Here is a 17,326-nt window from a genome sequence, read left to right as displayed (position 1 = left end):
GGTTTGAGTTAACTTAATGATCATTTGACCGATGTGATTTCGACCAACAACATTCATAAAAACCTAGTATAAAAGTCTTACCTTAAACAGGGTTTCTCAGGTTTCATCAAGCCAATTGTAAGACTTTTTAAGACCCTTTTAAGACCATAAATGAAATTTTAGATATACATGGCTAATATTTGTAAATGGCTTGATTTATTTTTCGTTGTCACAACAATACAAATATCAAATATAGTTATTTGTTAGCCACATATTTTAATGTCAAAAAAGCAAGGAAAGGAAAAGTTTATTTTTTAATTAAATGACAAATCTACCATTGTTACAAGTTTATTATGAGGCAATTAAATACTCAAAAAAAAAAAATATTATATATATATATTTGTTGGCTTTTGGTCCAAATGAATATTCAACCTTATGAGTTTTTATAAGAAAACCCTAACTTTCATGCCTATTTAATATTTGCACATTTAAAACTGCACATATTCATCGCACTATGTTGCACTGATTCATTTTGAATTGTACATATGCATTGCACATATACATTTGCAATTATGTTCATATATATCTGCATACTTCTGAGTATTAATAGCAACCTATGTTAATCTATTGTAAATCTCTATTCATAACTAATACAACCTGTATATAATATTTATAGCACATCCATCTGTAAATATTACCCATAGTTTTTCTATAATTGCACTTTATAACGTGGATGGATGTCAGCCCAGTTGGGTAGCTTTACTTGGGCATAGAAAAATTAAGGGTGTGCACACAATAGGCTAACCAAACTGTGCTGTGCAATGCGTTTCGGTGAAGCTTTGGTATGGTATGCTTGTATTTTTAGTGAAAAGCATGCCTGAGTGCGAAACTAAAGACCCAACATTACTTTTAAGGGATTTCTTATGGATTTATTAATCATTCATACTTTTCAATGAATGCAAACCATCATAGTTTATTAAAGATATTTGCGACCATCAGCAAACCTCCCAATTGGGGCTCCACGTTGACTTTTATGAACATTTATGAGCATCAAAAGTGTTGGATGTTTTCAGCGAATGATTTGACTGTCACTGCTGTAGACTCACACTGAATCTGCGTGTGCATAAAATAGTAATATTATTATATTATTAATAAGAATAGTAATATAATTGACCAATATGAATGTTCTTTTGATTTATTTACAATACAGTTTGTGCAGTATTTTTTTTATTTTATTTTAGTAGATATAACAGACTTACTGGCTTTGTTAACCAAATACGTGGCTCTAATTAAATTTGCACTGTAAACATGAAATAAAAGATAAAAAGTTATTTTCTATATTAAGTTTTTAGTTTTGATACTCTATCAAAATAATTCCACATAAATGTGCAGATTTTTTTAACAAAATTATGTGCAGAAATAGCAAAAAATGTCAGATTCTGTCTGCCCCTAGTTATTGCATACCAAATGACTTAAAATAATACAAAACAATATAACTAAAACATTCTACATTGTACAGGGTGCTTTTCTTCAGTTGAACCGAACAGTCACATCATCGATGACACAAGTGTGCCCGGAAGGCAAAGAATTTAAAGTGAGTGCTGGCTGAGGGGGAGTGGGGACAATCGCACCCCAACATGAAAACACCCTAAAGACCCGTTTAAAATTATTTATGACCTGCAACACAATATTTCAGTAAAGACTTAAGGCCTAATATTTAGTTTTTGAAATTTAAGACACTAAGCAGACACCTGGAAACAATTTTGAACTATGTTCTATAGTAAAAAGTTTTAATAATAATAATAATTAATAAAAATATTTAATTTTAATAATAATAATAGTTTTTTTATTATGTTTTTCAGCAGTGGCCTGAAAGTAATTAACAGCAAATGTTCATATCTGAGAGCCTTTTAGTTCAAAGCAATCATAAACATGGAAACATTTCAGTCTTTAGTTTGATCAATTAAAGGGCCTCCAAACATTAAAACAATAACATTTATTGCTTCATCTGAATACTGTATTGAAACCACACGCATTCAGTAAATACACCAAAAAAAAAAATCATACAATTATATATGGATGCACAAAAGGCAGTGAACACAACGCTCTACAAAACACTAGTTTACAGAAATTTAAAAATTCTAAATATCAAAAAACGCACGGCTGCAAAACATGCAGCCAGCTGTTCTCGGTGGGACAACTCGGGGTAGGACTGTCAGGAATGACACTGAGCTAGTCGGAGCGGTCAATAACCACCCGCCGGAACAACGAAAACAACTTCTCATAAAATAGGAGATTGAAATGCTGTTATAAATTAATGCGAATCATCAAATCAGTCTGAACAAGAGGTAAATGTACCTGACATAAACCACTCACTTTCAATGCAGCGGAAAGACCGCACGATTACACTAAAGCGAAGAGAGTTTACATCCCGTCAGTTACACACAAACGAGCAGAAGGAAAGAAGTGTTACGCTAGGCTCGAATCATTTCACAGAACAAAAGATTGCTATGGCTTGTATTTGCTTGGAACGTAACTTGAACAGTGGCCAGTTTATGCGTCTTCAGGCGGTAAACTCCACTGGCCTGATGCTTGACACTGTGTGCCTAAAATATTAATACACAAAGGAGACACGTCCTCGTTTTAGAACAAGACTGGATAGATTAGACCTTTTGAACCAAGACTAAAATATTAAAAGAAAAAGTCCAGGTTAAATAAAACTAAAGGTTTGCAGGGGGAAGAGACTTCTTACAAACTTGTATTTAACCATGGATATTTATGCAATTAGCTGATGACAGTAAGACACCTAAAAAACTTGAGTCCCTATGATGAAACAGATTGGCAAAAACCCCATGACGTCAAATTAAGGAAAGAAATTTAGACAGCTTAAAACCTTCACTTCAGCAATAAAATCATATGTACATCTGCATAAAGTGTCCGTTTGGGAAGTTTGGAGAAGTTAGGTGGACTCTCGACCAGAAAGGCGCATGGCGGTAGGTTGGGTGTTGCTTGGGATGACCTTTGTGGAAGGCCACTTGAGTGTGTGTGTCGTCTTAATCTCCACAAAAGCACATTGTTGTTTGGGGTAGGAGTGTGCAGGCTCTTAGTCTTGCTCCATGGGCTCCTCTGCGCTCTCCAAGTCCAGTGCCCCTGACCCAGTGTCGCCCTCTGTGGGAGAGTCTATGCTACTGCTGCTGGATGTGGGTCCAGAGGCATTGTCGTCAGTGCTACTGCTGCTGACCTCACTTGGCTCCTCTCCTTCTCTCAGCTCAGGGCTCGAGGCCACGCCTGCTGGTGCTCTCTGCTCTGATTGGTCCATATCGCTGGGCTCTTCTGAAGAGTCATCTGAACCACAGGGAACCTCTCTCTCTGTAAACGTCTCTCTGGAATCTGCCACAGGACACTCGGGTTGTGTGCTGGAAGGCTCTGTGTTAAAAAAGAAAAAGAAATGCATTATAGAAAGAATAATGAGCTATTTATAACAAAAAATAATTTGAACTATGCCACCTTGGTCTTCAGAGTTTTCAGCCGAGCCTTCATGTTTACTTTCCTCCTCTTCTTCTTCACTCCCTTCCTGCAACATGGATGACGGTGATTCAGGGTCCTCTGACTTATCTGAGGGGCTTTTGCTCAGTGTGGATCTGGGGGTCTCCACAACCTGCTCGTCCACATCATCTTCGTCCTCCTCATCTTCGTTGCCATCCTGGCTGAATTTGAGTCTTTTAACTTCGTGTTCCTCCTCCTCCATTCCCTCATCTTCCTCGTCATCCAAGTGTTTGTTTTTTACAGAGCTGCCAAGTGGTCCACCAATGCCTGACGCAGATGCATCACTGCAACAAAAAGAATGAAAAAAATGGCCATTTCTATATATTTATCTTTGCTGAAGGTCAGCAGAGTTAATTATTTACCACGTTAAAAGATAAGAAAACATGTTTATTGATTAAACTATCAGCATATTACACACACAAGATGATTATTTGAAATGATTCATTTGTCTCTTTAATACTTTATCTTACTGGATTTAACTTGTTAACAAAGGTTCAACAGTGGATCCACACCTCACTTCTTCTTAACCAATCACCTACTCCCTATAAACTTATTTAAGACAGACCAGCCCTCTAGTTTAGAGGTTTTCAACCTTTTAGGATACACGTCCCCCCAATTTTGGACAATTTCACTTGCACACCCCCTCCAAAATTATAATTCACGTGCAAACACCATTCACATATTACTTGCTGCATTTAAAGTGTGTAGCATTAATCACGTTGAAACATAAATGTATAGCTCAACTGATTCAGTGTGATGGCTGAGCCTGTTTCTCTGAGGACAACATGGTTGGATTCCTGACACGACTAACCATCAATCATCTTCCACTGTCAATAAGTGTGAGCCATACCATACTTGCTTTTGATGTACATACATATGGAAAATGCTGCTTCCCAAAACCAAGTTCGCAGAGCCCCGACGGTGTGGTTGAGTTGAACATTGTTTACATGGACACCAATACTTTAATAGATTTTAATACACTTAATATAATACTCAGATTAAGAGTCTACCATGTAAACAATGATTTATGATCACCTTAATCCGACTAAACTCGTAACTGAACCAAATAGAAATAGAATTAAGACATGGAGTATGCATATATTAGTGGAAATACAGAAGTAATCACTGCAATCAAACTATTACCTTCATGTAGGTCTTTGCTATATTTTTAACAAGATACACACGTGGCGGTCCGTAAAGGACTGCACACATCGCAAAATGCTGAGGTTTTTTTCTTTCCATTTGGCGTGCATCATTAACCCTTTGATGCACTACATTATTTTTCTATATCTATTTTATAGCTTCTGCATCTAAGGGTTAAATTCCATAACACTCTCACCAGTCCTTACTCCTTATTTACGTCTAATACCCCAGTTTGTCATGGGGGCATGACTGAAATGTTCATGAGTTAAAGTGAAACTCTTACATTGAAGCACTTTACGCAAACACCTTAATTATATTACCGTCTATTAAGGCAAATAACTAGATTACAGATGTCCATGTAAATGTAGTCAGTAGTGTCGTTAAAGTTAGTGAAAGGTCCAGAAGAGCATCCAGCTGATTTTGTTTGACGGTTCATCGGTATTACTTTCATTCACTGTCATTCATTTTAAAAAGCAACCGGTCCATTATATTTGTATAGATTTTACTCGAATGCATAAACTCTACAGGTGCCAGACAGTTAGATGTGGAGCTAACATTAATCAGATTCACTCTAATGAACACACAAAACTTGTCATCATTATTTACTCAAGAGCATGCCTCAATGTCTTGTGCCACCCACAGATTAAAAAACCCAGCTCTAGCACTGTTCGTCTGGTTTTTCTGAACTCACCCTCCCTACTTCCCTCTATTTCCTTACTTCCCATTAACAATCCTATGATCCTCTTTTCCCTCCTAGGTTGAATTTGGGGGTCCAATCACTCTACCAAAACATTACAGAGACGGTACCCCCACTATTAGTCTCAGGGCATCTTTGTAGGATGCTCCATCAACCTACCGACCTATTCACCGTTTATCTTCTTACTTCCTCTTCATCCCACTGTTCCCCTACCATCCCTTTCATCCTTTCAACAAAGTCTAGCTCAAAAGTGTGTCATGGTCCATGCAGGTGAAAAGTGCATGAAAGATGAGCTGAAATATGATGTCTACCTGGTCGTTTTGCTGTGTCCCTGGGGTGTGTTTGTGTCTTTGTTTTCAGAACTGTCCGGAAGGCCATTTGTGGCCAGCGAACTGGACATGGAGTGTTTCTGTCTGTTTAATGGTCTGGGTGTTCCTGGACCGTTCACTTTCCTGAAATATACAGTGCAATATATAGAGCATATATTTTTTAAAATGACTATCTTAGGCTTCATATACTTTCCTTACCTCTCTGTAAATGCAGATGTGTTTCCAGACAACATGACTCCATTCATTCTGTTGACACCACTGCAGCCATTTTTCCTACAAAGAGGGCAAAAAAAAGCTCTTCATTCATTTCAGAGTAAATGATCACATTTTGTTTATTTGTCATACAGAAGATCTTAATCTTTATGGCGAACAGTAATAACTTACTCAGATGTTGGATAAATACAACTGACCACCATCACATTCTGAAGAAAAAGAGAAAAGTCAATATTATTAACCTTCACGATTCTACTGCTATAAGGAAAGAACAAAAAAAATAAAAGCTGGACTGCTTGCATTTGACTAGTAATCAAACCATTCAATGAGCTAAACTTCCTCTTTACTTGGTAATAAAAGCCCATTAAGCAAACATAAGCATACAAAACACTATAAGCTATCTTCTATATTGATAATAGCACACCTGCAAAACAAATTCACATTACCGTAAACCAACAGTGTGTCCTTATGGAAATCAGAGATAGCAAGTAATAATATTCCACATCAGACTTTGGATGCAAACTACAATACAATGCAAATACAAACAGAACATACAGGAAAGGGTCTGTCACCATTATAAGGCCAGGACAAAAAGGTGAAAGTATTTAAAGCAAATGGACCACTGCTTTCATTTATTAGTTCCTTATTTCCTTTATACAGGTCCTTTATTATTTTTAAGAATGCACCACACACTGACCTTCTCTACTCCTCTGAGAAACTTCTCAGTTCCTGTGTAGTTCCTCTTAGGTTCAGTAAGCAGCTCGCACAAGCGCTGGATAGTAAATGGGATCCTGGATAGAGCAGACATTTGAATTAACTGGTGCATCCTCCACAACAAACCACTAAGAATTAGGACCATAACATCATTTTTGTTATAAAACAACAGCCAGGAGAGGGCACACTTGCTCTGGGGTAAACACCCAGGCCCTTTCCTTTTGTCCAAAAGCAAGTTACAGTAAGCATACCATTAGGGCATTAAAAAAAAGATTTCTTACGTTCCTCAATTTTTAATACATTTTCTGTACATTATACAAAACAGGCATTTAAAATGTAATTTACCCTTCGCTAAGCCCCGCCCTCTTTAGTTACGTCTATTACAATATGTATGTGCCCATGTCAGACATTCTCAGGGATTTAATTAGTCATTTTTGGCAAACAGGTGAGATATCTGAGAAAGGCAGACAAAAAAGGACTGCAGTATGCATTTCGGGGGTATATTTCATGACATAATACGCAACCGATTAGTAAATAATTTAATCAAAATTAAAGTTAAAGCCTAGCCGCCTCATGTGCTGAGCATTCTACAGCTTAGTTCATGCACAGCAGGTTAGGTGAAATTTTAAAATAATCTAATAATAACTAATTAAACCGTGATTTAGCTTTTTTGTCAAAAAGCCTGATAGACTAACTGATGTGCAATGAAATATAGCGCTACTAACCGATGAGGAAACTAGCATGGACAGTGCTTGGACATATAATTCATTCATAGAAAGAACAGGAAATTGATAGATTGTGCCGAATATTAGCATCATTTACCCATAACAATGTACAATATCTATAACTGTCAGTATGTTTGTGTGCTTTTATACCGTTTCTATTCTAATTTGCAGTTAAGTGGAAAAAATAAATAGATTGAAATGCACATCAACGTATAAATGGCAAAAGTGAACAAATAGATTTTTCCCTACCAGCAAATATTAATCTGACACCAAATATAAAAGCAGACACTAACTCGCTATATTGTCATCACCAGTGACTAAATCTCCAAAAGACAGACTAAAACATCGGTGAATTGTAGCCCTGACATGGGCATGAGGGTTATAAATTACTGAAAAACAGCTGTGGGTGAAGTATATTGATCGCAAGAGCTCAGTTTGTCTGTTTTGTTCTGTTGATACGTAATCCAATACTCGTAGCTTGAAACGGAGGAAAAACATGAATGGATTGTGCTGCTTTTATGGATCATCACACAGCTTGATTCATGCTGGCTTATCTCCCTTTGGATTTTAGGCTTTAAAATGGGAAAAAAATTCCCCAACCCCATCCAACAAATGTTTAGGATACCGGGTATCAGATTTGCACAAGCCATATGCACAACGCTTTGGTTTGTTTCCCCCGCTTAAAAGCTTGACAGACATCCTGCACATAGCTATGGTTGCTAAGCCACGATTGTTGTATGGTGGTTTTCAGGTGTGGCTTAGCAAAGGGTCAATAACGACTCAGATAATACTGTAAATATACAGCAGTTTGTGCGCATTACTATAATATTAAAGCTCATTTGCTACTTATTTTGAAATAAAACCCATCTAAAATAATTAGATATTTCATTTTATTTTATTTTTTTTTATATAATATTGTACACAATAGCTTGAATAAATGACATTAAGACTTCATTTCTCTGAAGTTCATTTCTCAAGCAAACCGATGAGCTGTGGACACTGAATGACTTGCTTGATGTAAATGTAATGATTCATGACATATTGTGTAACGGATGTGGAAAATGACACTCAAAACGCAAGCAGGGAAAATGTTTTTAATAGCACCATGTAATGATTTAATGTAATGACTAACAAACACTGCGTCAACAGTCATCTCAGACATGCACACAGGCTACTGATGCATATGTCCATGAGAACAATCTACTACTACAATGGTGTCATTTTCTTCCCAAATTTGCATAGGGCATTGGTTGATGAGTAATGGCCTGTTTCCATTGAAATGCTACGGTATGGGTCGTTACGCTCTTATGGCCGTTTCCGCTGTCAAAAGGTACCTAAAAGCAGGGTGTGAATTATACACTGACAATTAAATGACATCTATTTTATTAATGTAACCTATTTCATTTTTCAGTGATTTGTGATATAGTTTACGTATTCTGACCTACAATATCCTGTGATATTGTCCTTGCCAAACCTCACTGTAATTCCCACCCTGCCTAAAAGTGAACCTTACCGTACCACTTTTTGGGTACTCTTTCAGAAGGGTACCTAGCACAACAAAAGGGTACCAAAAGGCAGAGCAAGACGCGCAACTGAATGCTATTGGTTTAAGTCATTAGCAGGAGACAAGTCATTAGCAGGAGAATACAAACAAAGGACCACCATTTTTAAAAACACAGCAGAGACATTCGACTGTAATACTATATACATATAATAACAAGCCATGGTCGACCAGAGCTTAAACAAGCCTTGTTGTCGTCTTGATGAACAGCCACAAAGCCAAGAAGAGCAGAACTACCCTGTGCCCCATAGTTGTTTACAAGGTCATCTAAAGCACAAGCGGTTTTGCTTCCTCACTTGAGCTCGCCGTGTGTCTATATTTAGAATAACAAACTTCTTGATCGAATGATAATCACACATGATTATTGAAATGTTTTTGACACCCGATTCTTTCAGGAACAGACAAACGCAAGAGTGATGCATAAAAAAAACAACGAAAGAAGCTCAACAAAACAAAGGAACAAAAATTATTGTTTTAGCAACCTAAAACATAAACAAACTGCCATGTTTAACTATTAGCATCACCTTTTGGACTATTATGAACTCAGAATGATGGAATGACTTTCTAACAAGAGCTTGAACATGAAGTAAAGATTAAGGATACAGATGAGAGGTTTGCACTGATGTTGCATGTTGTTTTTAAACTCAAATAAAGCCTAAATGTATGTGATGTTGTTCTTCTGTAATCGGTAACATATTGGAAACTGTAAGTTTCTACATGTGTTCATACATGTTGCATTTATTTATTTATTTTATATAAATTGCAGATGTTTCAGTAAGCCATTTCGCACTATTTTGCATCATTGATCTGCAGTTATAATCAAATCTTGTTGATAGACAAGTTAGTACTGAACATTTATACACAAGTATTTATGTGTATAAAGCACCTGTTTTGTGAGAAGTGCTTCTTATATGATATGCGAATGACCTGTACTGCTTTACTTTGAAATGTCCAAGAGCGAAAATGATGTAGACAAACCTTCTATCGTACACCAAGCCCAACAAAAGAGGACCATTTTTACCCTTTTGGTGGTTGGATTCCAAACCTGATAAAGGTGACCCGTACCGTACTTTACCACTCAGTGGAAACGGGACATTAGATGTTGTGCCGATCAATTTCAGATAATGAATGATAGACATTAAAATTGCCACAACACAATCCCACAGTTTCGCCAAGAATAACAAACTTACCCATTGTATTCATTGACAATCTTTAGGATTCGCTCCTTCATTTCTTCAAAGGGAATTGACTCCACGTTAGGGTTGGCAGGCCCTCGTTGCTCTGGAGCCGATGCATGGAAATCCTCCATTACTTTTTCCAGTTTAAATACGAAGTAGGTTTTAAATTGAGACCAGGACACCCTGAAGAGATATACAGCATTCACAGCTCAGTTTATTTTTAGATTTGTCAGTCACAAAGCTGTTTATTATATAACTTACTATTATATGGGCTTTAAATGATTTGGTTGCAATTGTTACATAATGTGAGTAGAGTCCAGGGTGATGTGAGTGGCATAAAACCAGCACGACTGTTAATAACACATTTCAGTGTCATTGAGCAAATATATTTGACAGCAGAAGTATTACAAAGAGATAGATATTAATATTTTTTAAATTGTCATCCATGTATTCTAAAGAGTTCATGAAATGAGAGCAGGTCGGCTAAGTCAGATCTAGTCGATGAGTACAAGGTTTAGTTTGTTTTGGAACAAAACCAAAAGGTCATATAACAACCCACCCTCTGGTGTTACCTAAAAAAGCAGTTATGATTTTTAACAAACCACTAGAAGACAAAGGTGAAAAGGGTTTCTGTGTCCCACTTAAATCACTCATGGATATTTGGATGTACTTACAGGGTTTCCCCAGTCTTTGCAATATGGCACAAAAACTGGTCCAAAACTGTAGACGCTTCCTTCTTCACCTTCTTGTCAAAATCTGCAGGAGACAAAAGCAAACGTTATTTTGGAGTGCATGCAACTCCAAATCCTGCTAATGCATTTCAGTCTATCAATAATATTTTAGTTCTGATTGACTCCATTCTAGTTCAGACATTACAAATATAAGGGGGAAATAGTCGTTTATTGTTCTCTCAATTATTTGTTCGTATTTTCACACAACTACAAAGCGGCTCTTTCTAGATAATCTTCATGCATTAAAACCAAACACAATTTTCTATTCTGAGCGTCCAGAAACAACTATAATATTATGCATACCTTTATGAAAATATAGAATCATTTTCCAAGCACAGATCTATTAACAGGCAAGCAGTGCAACTATGATAAACATCTAGGTTATGTAAACATGTTGTTTGTAATCTTAAACTCATTTACAAGTTCCATAACTTTGTTATATCTTTTAGCCGTTACCTTTCAACAATTTGGAACAATATATATATATATATATATATATATATATATATATATATATATATATATATATATATATATATATATATAATCATTTAGTGATCAAAACCACTTCCACTTCCCTAAAAAATAAACAATATACGTATATAAAAAATAAATATAAGAACGGCAAATCACTCATTTACATCAAATAGGCCTTGATCAGACAATTGTGAGCTTTCATTAGAAATATGAGAAAATATCCTATTCCAAACACACTTACATAAAGCTCATACAGGTACAATAAATAGTAGTATTATATTATTTTGTCACCAAAACAATTTGTACTACTCACAAAAATCATTATTAAAACATATAAATAATAATGAGAAATTATTCATTGATATTTTTTTAAATAAACTAGGCTAAGAGCAGAGCTAAAGTGCAACTTAAATGAAAGATTTCTCGTTAAATACAAAAAGAAAATCACGTTAAAGAAAGAACAAACTCACAAAGAAAATGTTAAAATCATTCACAAGTTTATAGTTAACACTGAACACACAGATGTGTAAGGTTAGAATACTTAATTCAACTCTACATCATAGCAGTCCACTACCTAGTAAACTCCAACAATAGCCTTTTTATTAACGTATTAATAATCCAACCCTCCATTTTCTGACAGAAATTTAAAGTCGTCGTAAAAATAGAAGAATGAAACCTGCTGATCTGCTCTTAACACACAACAGACCTCGAAAAACAGGAAAAGCCATTTAGCCACAGGCCATGCTAGCATGAGCTAACTCACATTAACCAGACAATAACCACATATAACTCCATCCTAAACTCGCCCTGACCGCCTCAACACACGCGACCGGGTACCTTTGAGAGCCTCCAGAAGAGTGTCTATCTCCATGTCTGTGTTGTTTTCCCTGTCTCCTGTTGGAAAGCGAGAGCTGATGGCTGCTGTTGAGCTCAGTGAAGAAGAGGAGATGGGAAACATTTCAATATGGCGGCGACTGCGACGTCACTGCCGGCCGCTCTTCAGGAGCGCTGGCTGTTGCGCAATAGCATGGCCGCGTTCCAAAGCCTAGTCAGCCTCCTATTTAGGCATCATTTCTGGGTGGTTGAACACAGTGTTTTTGTTGCTGTGCAGCAATACCTAGTGAACGTCTCGTGTAGGCGGTATTTTAAAGCAGAATAGTCACATTTCGAGCTAAGTGTATGATCATAAGTGCTGTTAATGTTTAGCAGCCTACAAGGATTTGAAACACTTCTATGTGACTTGAATTATTTAACCTATTTATACCTGAACTCTCGTCTGTAAATTTAATTAAACATTAGAATGACTAATCTGGCTCTGAATTGTAACTAAAACAAACGTAGCCTAGCCAAATCATTCAGCTACAAAGCCTAGGCTACTACAGGGCTGATGTCTAAATAAATTGTCTGAGGGGTATTTATATTGCACTGTACTGATTAATAATAATAGATAAATATAATACAAACTGTGGAATGGTCATTTAAGTGTACACCCATAATGATATTGAAGTAGGCATCCTGCAAGGATTTGAAACAACCTGACTGAAATAATCAGCCCATCCAGCAAGCATTTTATGTTTTTAAAAGATGTCTAATAGATGTCCAAAAATAGTCATCTCGGCTAAAACAAGGCTAAATTTGGGCTGTAAGTGAAAATAGAATAGACGTTTAAGAATATAGGCCAAAACTAGACCAGTCATCAAATAAACAGAAATGAAAGACTACACATATAGAGTCTGTCTATTTTACGACTAGTTTTGGGCTATTCTTACACGTGTATTGGATTTTCAGTGACAGCCCAAGTTTAGTCTTGTTTTAGCCAAGCTGCCTACGTTTAGATGTCTTTTAGACGTCTATTAAACCCAAAAGTGTTTGCAAATAATAACTGAACACTCATCTTTCTGTCTAAACACGTGACTGTTTCTTGCTCTTAATTTTACAAAATGTACTTGTAACCATCCAACTAAAACATCATGCTAATATTAGGTCATCTTTATAGTGTCTTTTAAAAATGTTAGTGTTTCCAGTGCATAGACTATAGCCTATTGTCTGGGGGTTAATACAATATATTGCAAGACAGCATGGAAATAGGCATCTTACCACGATTTAACAACAACAACAACCTGACTGAAATTAATAGACTATTTATAACTGAATACGTCTCTTTTAATAAGCACAGGTAGGACCAAAGTTGCTCCTGAATTTTAAACTACCATACAAAACAAAATACATTATGCAAAAAGAACTGCATAAGACAATGTCAAAATAATGCATATTTATTCTTTACATTTTTGACATACTTCTGTATAAAAGGACAATAATACATATAATATAAGACATTTAAAAAGAAGAACAGAAAAAAAAAACACGAGAGAAGAACATTCCTGGTGCTCCATCTTTTCACACAAACATAACATGAGATGAATAATAGTCTCCAGTTTAATAAATCTCATCACTGATCCCAGACCAGTGACAGGAGGTTGGAAACTAGTCACAAATATAATTAAGCACATTGTGCTAATGAACATATAAAAACACACATCAAAACACACCCATTTGCCCACGTTCACACAAAAAAAGCACAGTCAACACAGTAAAAGGCTGCAATTACACAACAAAACTTACAGATTACAGATTTTAAAATGAGATGGGTAGTCATCATGTTGTCCTCTGAGATAATGACATTAAATTGTAATTTTTCCCAAATTCAGCATTTAATTTAAAAAGTGTGCTTAAAATCTTTATCAACCCCTGTGCACTGTTTAAATGTACTACCCTTTTGTTATGTTATTAAAGAAACCGGCAACTGAATTAAAATGCCTTAAAATGCATCAGATAAATCCTTTTTTTACAAAAATCTGTTAATCAACTACTAAAACTTAAATCAAAAACAAAAACAATGCATCAAAGGCAATAATGATATACATGTCCAAGACTTTGAAAAAAGCTAAAAAAAATCCAGTCAACAACTACTTTTTACATTTAAAATACATCATTTTGTGTGCTTTTCCACCAAATCAGTGACATCATTTATGAATTTGTCAATTAAAGAGTTAAAATCCTGTAATTTTCTAAACAATTTAATAGTTTTGATCATGATTGAGGTTGATTAACAGATTTATGCAAAAAAAGTATTTATCTGATGTATTTTTAGAGCAGTTCAAATAAGTAGATGTTTTCATCCCTGAAATAATTTGCCCAGATTGTATTGTTGAGATTTTTTCATTTTCTCAAAATATGAGTCAAAATAAGATTTGTCACCAAAATCATTCTGCTAGCTGAAACACAGAAAAAAATATGGCCAAATAAAGACACAAAAACACCCCAGAGTGGATGAAAACATCCCCAACAGCACATAAGGGTTAAATGTGTGTATTGTTATCATTTAGATCTTATGTATATAATACTGTCACAATGTACAAACCTCTAACAAATTAATGCAATCATTTATTTCAAATGAACGCATTAACTTAATCCCAATGTGGCAGACTACAGACTTCCAACAAAGCTCAGGGTAAAACAACAAAGTGGGTCTGAACTCGATACAACTGAATATTTCTAATATACTTCAACACTTAAAGCTTGTGAGCAGCTCTCACAAATGGCTCGGTTGTATATCATCCTCAAAGAAAATCCCATCACATAATAAACATCAAATCCATTATGACCATCAGAATAAGCAACCAAAATACAGGACAAATGACTTAAAGGGTTAGTTCACCCAAACATTAAAATGTACTCCTCTTTTACTCATCCCCAAGCGGTTCCAAACCGTGTCTTTCTTTTGTTGAACATGAAAGAAAGTTTTGAAAAAAGCTTTATATATTCCTCCATATTAGGAAAAACAAAAACTATGGAAGTCAATGGTTACAGGTTTTCTTATGTGATTAAAAACTCAAAAATGTCTGAAAAAATTCTCACAGAAGGCCAAATCTTCTATCATAACATTTTACATATATTAACAGGCAACATCACATACATATATATAACCTTTCAACATCACACTCCTTTCTACTCTCACTAATAAGTCATCTTCAATGTAAACAGTGTGAACATCCACCATTAGGGCTGTGCTTAAATTGAATGTACATCTTACTGAACTCTGAAGGCTGACAGGCTAATTCTCTTTGGTTGGTTCTGTGTGCTACATTCATTTACGGTGTGTGTGTGTGTGTGTGGCTTGAAAACAAGGATTTATCTCATGCTATTAAGCAGCAGAATGCACAAATTGGTGCAGCCACTTAAACACAAGAATTAGATCAAATGTACTGACACACACATTACTTCAATTGTCTAATATACCAAACGTAATGAACTAGATGCTGCAAAACAGTACAACACAGTTGTAAATAAACAGCTCTGAATCCATATTTTTGGATGTGCTTTTCCAGTGAATCTCCTGTATCTCTTTGGGGTGGTTGGTAACCCACAGCTGGAGACCCATTTGGTTGAATCTCCGTTTAAATGGTTGCAATCATGCAGCATCGCTGTATAAATCCAGCAAACCAAGACTGCTGCTTAAATCTCCCACTCCTCAGGCTCATGACGCTCATACTGGGTCAAATGTAGCTCGCCCATGGCATTGCTCGTTCTTGATGAAAAAAGTAACCCCAGATCCAAGCAGCAGGCAGAGACTCTTCATTATAATGCGGAAATGCAGTCGAGGCTCATTACTTGTGTGGCGGTCGGACACGGCGCACCACTTTTTTCTCATATGCCGCCTTCATGCTCTTCTCAATCTGTTTGAGGAACACCTGTGGTATTCTTCCACACAAGGTGTTAACCGTGTCTAGGAACTTCGTCTGAAGAGGGTAAAACAAAGACTGGAACAAGTTCTCCTCAAAGGGATACTGGAAGAGAAGATAAAGACATTATGTTCAAGGCAGTGTTTGGTATATGTGTGCAGACATGAGGAACAAGGGCTATGTGTGATATCTGTCTGAATTGCAAACAGCCGAGGGGCCCATGTGACTCAAGCCTTCAAAAGGCTTCCTCTTGAAGAGCCATTTTCCCGCTATTAGCCTTCAAGGAGGGATTCAAGGAGACTGCACTCTGAACGCACAATGCAACACTTCTATTTATTCCCATATGATTCAACACCCTTTTGTTAGCACTGGAAATTAGAAGGTATACAGAGCTGGCAAAGACAAATGGGTTATGATTCCTGTTATAAGTCTTATGGGCAATTCAAAATATGCTATATAAAATAATTAGGCTTATGTTTTCTGAAAATTATTTCTAAGACGTGTTATGTGGTTACCAGGATGTTCAGATTGAATTGAATTGCACAAAATTACATTAACCTCAAAGTTGTATTGCGCCAGGTTTTAGCAAGGTTGCTATTTTTCACCTGCAGTCCCTGGACAGGTAAACCTAAAACAATTATAGAAAAAAAAATAATAATAAAGAAAAAAAACTTATAAAATTGTCAATTTAAAACCTACTGAGGTGACGCAGTGGCACAGTAGGTAGTGCTGTCGCCTCACAGCAAGGTCGCTGGTTCGAGCCTCGGCTCAGTTGGAGTTTGTGTGTGGAGTTTGCATGTTCTCCTTGTGTTTGCATAGGTTTCCTCCGGGTGCTCCGGTTTCCCCCACAGTCCAAAGACGTATGGTGTAGGTAAATTGGGTAGGCTAAATTGTCCGTAGTGTATGAGTGTGTGTGTGTGAATAAGTATGTGTGGATGTTTCCCAGAGATGGGTTGCGGCTGGAAGGGCATCTGCTGCGTAAAAACGCGCTAGATAAGTTGGCGGTTCATTCTGCTGTGGCGACCCCAGATTAATAAAGGGACTAAGCCGACAAGAAAATGAATGAATGAATGAATGAATGAAACCTACAGACACAAATCATACAGACTAAACAGAGACAAATCAAACAGACGTCGAAACATTTTGTAGTTTGTGCATGTGATTAATTGTGTTGGAAGAGAATTCCATAGTCATGTGGCTTTATAAGAAAGAGGATTGGCTAAATGATGTTTTACATCTAGGGACAATAAACTCCCCTCTCTCTTGCCATGAAGCATGTCGTTCAAGATAT

The 17,326-nt window shown here is 36.4% G+C and overlaps 2 protein-coding genes across 5 annotated transcripts in view; both read right to left on the bottom strand.

Moving 5' to 3' along the window:
• Positions 1-1,956: 1,956 nt before the first annotated feature.
• On the bottom strand, positions 1,957-12,254 carry ppp4r2b (protein phosphatase 4, regulatory subunit 2b). The gene is given in 9 exon segments (NM_001110371.2): positions 1,957-3,405; positions 3,487-3,809; positions 5,677-5,817; positions 5,893-5,967; positions 6,079-6,116; positions 6,605-6,698; positions 10,098-10,268; positions 10,760-10,841; positions 12,131-12,254. Coding segments are annotated over 9 exon segments (1,281 nt in total). The 5' UTR covers positions 12,165-12,254; the 3' UTR covers positions 1,957-3,082.
• Positions 12,255-13,552: 1,298 nt separating this feature from the next.
• gxylt2 (glucoside xylosyltransferase 2) overlaps positions 13,553-17,326 on the bottom strand; it is a 31,188-nt gene continuing 27,414 nt past the window's right edge. Inside the window, exons 7-9 of one of the 4 annotated variants that reach the window (XR_015492828.1) lie at positions 14,800-16,140; positions 14,304-14,716; positions 13,553-14,225 (exon numbers count right to left, since the gene is read on the bottom strand). Coding sequence is in view for 1 of the 4 variants with exons in the window: in NM_001110200.1 (NP_001103670.1) it covers positions 15,961-16,140 (180 nt within the window). In the remaining 3 variants the exon portion in view is untranslated. 4 annotated transcript variants of the gene reach the window in all.

The sequence above is a fragment of the Danio rerio genome, chromosome 6 (genome assembly GCF_052040795.2).
Source record: "Danio rerio strain M-AB ecotype USA chromosome 6, GRCz13ab, whole genome shotgun sequence".
NCBI lineage: Eukaryota > Metazoa > Chordata > Actinopteri > Cypriniformes > Danionidae > Danio > Danio rerio.
This window is presented reverse-complemented; position numbering and strand designations above follow the sequence as displayed.